At 62.9% G+C, this 3,043-nt stretch overlaps 1 protein-coding gene across 1 annotated transcript; it reads left to right on the top strand.

The window, feature by feature from the left end:
* Positions 1 to 1,475: 1,475 nt before the first annotated feature.
* On the top strand, positions 1,476 to 2,680 carry GNI_190490 (hypothetical protein; the record flags this gene model as incomplete). Its single annotated transcript, XM_011135353.1, has 2 exons — positions 1,476 to 1,787; positions 2,523 to 2,680. Coding segments are annotated over 2 exons (470 nt in total), but the record flags the coding sequence as incomplete, so codon positions are not given.
* Positions 2,681 to 3,043: the final 363 nt, after the last annotated feature.

Raw genomic sequence — 3,043 nt, 5'->3', positions numbered from 1 at the left:
GAGCGCGAAAGCCTTGAGCAGCATGCGCAGGATTTCAGAGGAAACGAGTGCACGAACACCCGGAGCAAAACGCATTGTGAGTGAGTCTGGTGGTGTGACACCTCCACACAAAGGTTCATGCATCGATACGGATCGTCGCCTCGGCCGCCATCGCCATCGCCACCGCCGCATTGTCCCCACACCGCGCGAGACACGCCACGATGTCGCCATTCGCACTGACAATCGCCACGGCCCCGTTATTGTCTTCGTCTTGGGCAACTCGCGCAACGAAACTGCAAACGATGGTGCCGACGTACTTACCGTGTGACAGCCACTTGTTGCCGAGCCTACGGGCGGGTCCAAACCCACGAGACCCGGGTTCGAATCTTCGCGTTCTCGTTTCCAGTCAGAATCTCGTTTCGTGTCGCGTTCTCGTTTGGAATCTTGCCGTCTGGGGTCTTGCCCTTGGTCGTCACAGACCGCGTCTGGTTCGCAAGTTGTTGCGCCGCCGGCGTCCTCTAGACTCACGTCGTAGCAAACCTGCGGCAACAGCCAGGGCCCGTGGCGACTCCAGAAAACGAAAATGAGCGACGACGACGACAGTTGACAGTGGAAGGAGAGTCCGGCGAACTCATGTGTCGCTCGCTCGCCTGGGCGCACGCTGAACTCACACACCAGTCGCCGCCGCCGGCGAGCACTTGAACGACGCATTATTTAATTCAGCCTCGCGGGAAATCGCGCACCTACCAAAACGTACACGGTTTCAACAAAAAGACCCACGAGACGAGCTACACAACCCTTGACCACGCAGCCTCACTTCGGGCATGTTCATGACGGACCCGCGGGTCACTCACAACAAACCCACACACGACGGACTCACCCACGAGTCACTCAGTCAATCGGGATGGACTCGCTCGAGTCACTCGGTCGGGCTCACGACCAGACCTCCGGACTCGCGCAGCTTTTCGAGGAGCTGTAGACAGGTGGGCCGCGAGTTGAATAGCAGCCGCAGCAAAGGGGAGGTCTCAGGAGCAGTGTTCTGGTCCTGGTCCTGGTCCTGGAGTCGGTCGTCCTCGTTTAGAGCGGACTGTTTCTCCCGCTCTTCGGTAAGATCTAGAGCGACTATGTCTGCGGCAGCGAAGTAGTTGGGATGGAAGGGCGGATGGAGGGGGCCCGTCGTCTCGTCCCCGATGCGGACGTATAGCGTTTGCGGGACGGGATGTGAGCGCCAGAGCGGGTGGCGCGCATGCGTGGTGTGTGCGTCGCTGCGTGCGGCGAGACGCCACAGCGCGGCGGGCGTGGTCACGAGGAGGTGCGGCCCCTCCTGTTGGAGCGGCTTGCTCTTTAGGAGCGGCGCGAGGGCGGTGCGTAAGGGAGGTTGGGCTGCCCGCTGGAGGAGACTTAGAACCCGTCGACACGCGTTCGAATCCCAGAGGCGGCGGTTGAGTCTAGGGTCTGGTCCAACTGGCAGCGTCTGGTACGAGACGGTAAGGCAGAGGAACCTCCCGAACTCTAGAGAGTGCCCGCCGCCGCCGCCGACCTTACAACATACCACCACGCGATCCGCACCGGCTACACACTCGGGTGGGAGCTCCACGCGCGTTTCCAACTCCCGGGCACCCAACAGGGTCGCGGGCACCGACACGTCCATCAAGTCGTACTCATCCCACAACGTCTCCGGCAATACACGCTCTGTCGTGCGTGCGTCCGTCGTGTGTGAATCCGTCGTGTGTGAGTCCGTCGTGTGTGAGTCCGTCGTGTGTGAGTACGACTCGGCCTCCGCGGGGGGGCCGCGCAGCCCCCTGTGCGTCTTGGGCCGTTGTTTCTGGTATGCGAGTCGCGGCACCTCGACGTGTTGGACATCAAGACGCGGGCCGGCACGCCACTCCGCGGCCGGACCGGTCGTGGTCATCGGCCGTGAGTTGAGTTCAGCGCTGGAGTGCCCGGTCCCCAAGCCTGCCCCATGGGGGGTGGCCCCGGTCGGGGCCGGGGTGTTCCCGACGGGTAGTTTCTTCTTGAGGTAGAGCGCGTAGAGAAGGCCCTTTTGGTTGCCCCATAGTTGGTCGTGCCAGTAGAGCGCCAGTGCGATTCGATCCACGGGGTGTGGGATGTCGAGGATGGGGATAAGCACATCGCTTCGAAGGGCCGTGCTCCAGCCCGTGGGGGTCGCCACAAAGACTTCCGAATGCGGTACGAAGCGGTGCGCCTGGCTCACGTGAAGGAAGCGCGAGTGGCGCAGTGTTGGTAGCCAGCGTGCACTCTGGACGAGGTCGTGAACGGAGAAGAAGCTGAAGATGCGCAGCCAGACGGCCGCCCAGTCAGGAGGCGGCGGCGAGGTCGTGCGTTCGAGTCCTAGCGGCGGCGGCGCGGCTCGAAACGTCTCGACCGCGCCGCTCCGGTCCCGGACCGTGCCCAGGTCCGTCAGGGTCTCCGCGGCCGACCGCGCCGCTTCCGCCTCGTATAACCACGGTCGACCCGCGACGGTGCGGAACCCGAAGCGATGGAAGCACACGCCACGCCGGCGACAACCCCGCTCCAGACAGAAGCCGGCCCCCAACTTCAACAGGTGCTGAGACCCCTCCTCCGACCCTTCCGTCGTGTGCGAGTCCGTCATGTGTGAGTCCGTCATGTGTGAGTCCGTCATGTGTGAGTCCGTCATGTGTGAGTCCGTCATGTGTGAGTCCGTCATGTGTGAGTTCGTGTCAGACGGCACGTCGGGAGGGAAGCACTTGCGGAAGAGGGCGGCGTTGAGTCGGTTACAGTAGGCGTACGGTTGGTAGGGCGTCTGGGCTGAGCGGTTGAGGTTGCTTTGCTGCGTCGGCCGAGTGCGGAACAAGTCGTGCACGAGGTAGCTGGTCGGGAACTGCTGCACCCAACGCACACTCGGTACACCACACTGGCTCTGAGGACTCGCCGGCCCCACTGGCCACTCCCGCTCTTCCCACGCACAGTCCTGCAAGTCCCACTCGTGTTCCATTTGTAACGAAAAAGCTATACCTGGAGACACAGCCACCGAAAGGGGAAAGACTCCACCGAAAGGGAGGGTGCCCCCCTGGAGGGGGGG

Source organism: Gregarina niphandrodes, assembly GCF_000223845.1.
Source record: "Gregarina niphandrodes unplaced genomic scaffold scaffold00081, whole genome shotgun sequence".
NCBI classification, from domain to species: Eukaryota; Apicomplexa; class Conoidasida; order Eugregarinorida; family Gregarinidae; genus Gregarina; species Gregarina niphandrodes.
The sequence above is the reverse complement of the archived record's forward strand: the minus strand, read 5'-3'. Positions and strand labels throughout refer to the sequence as shown.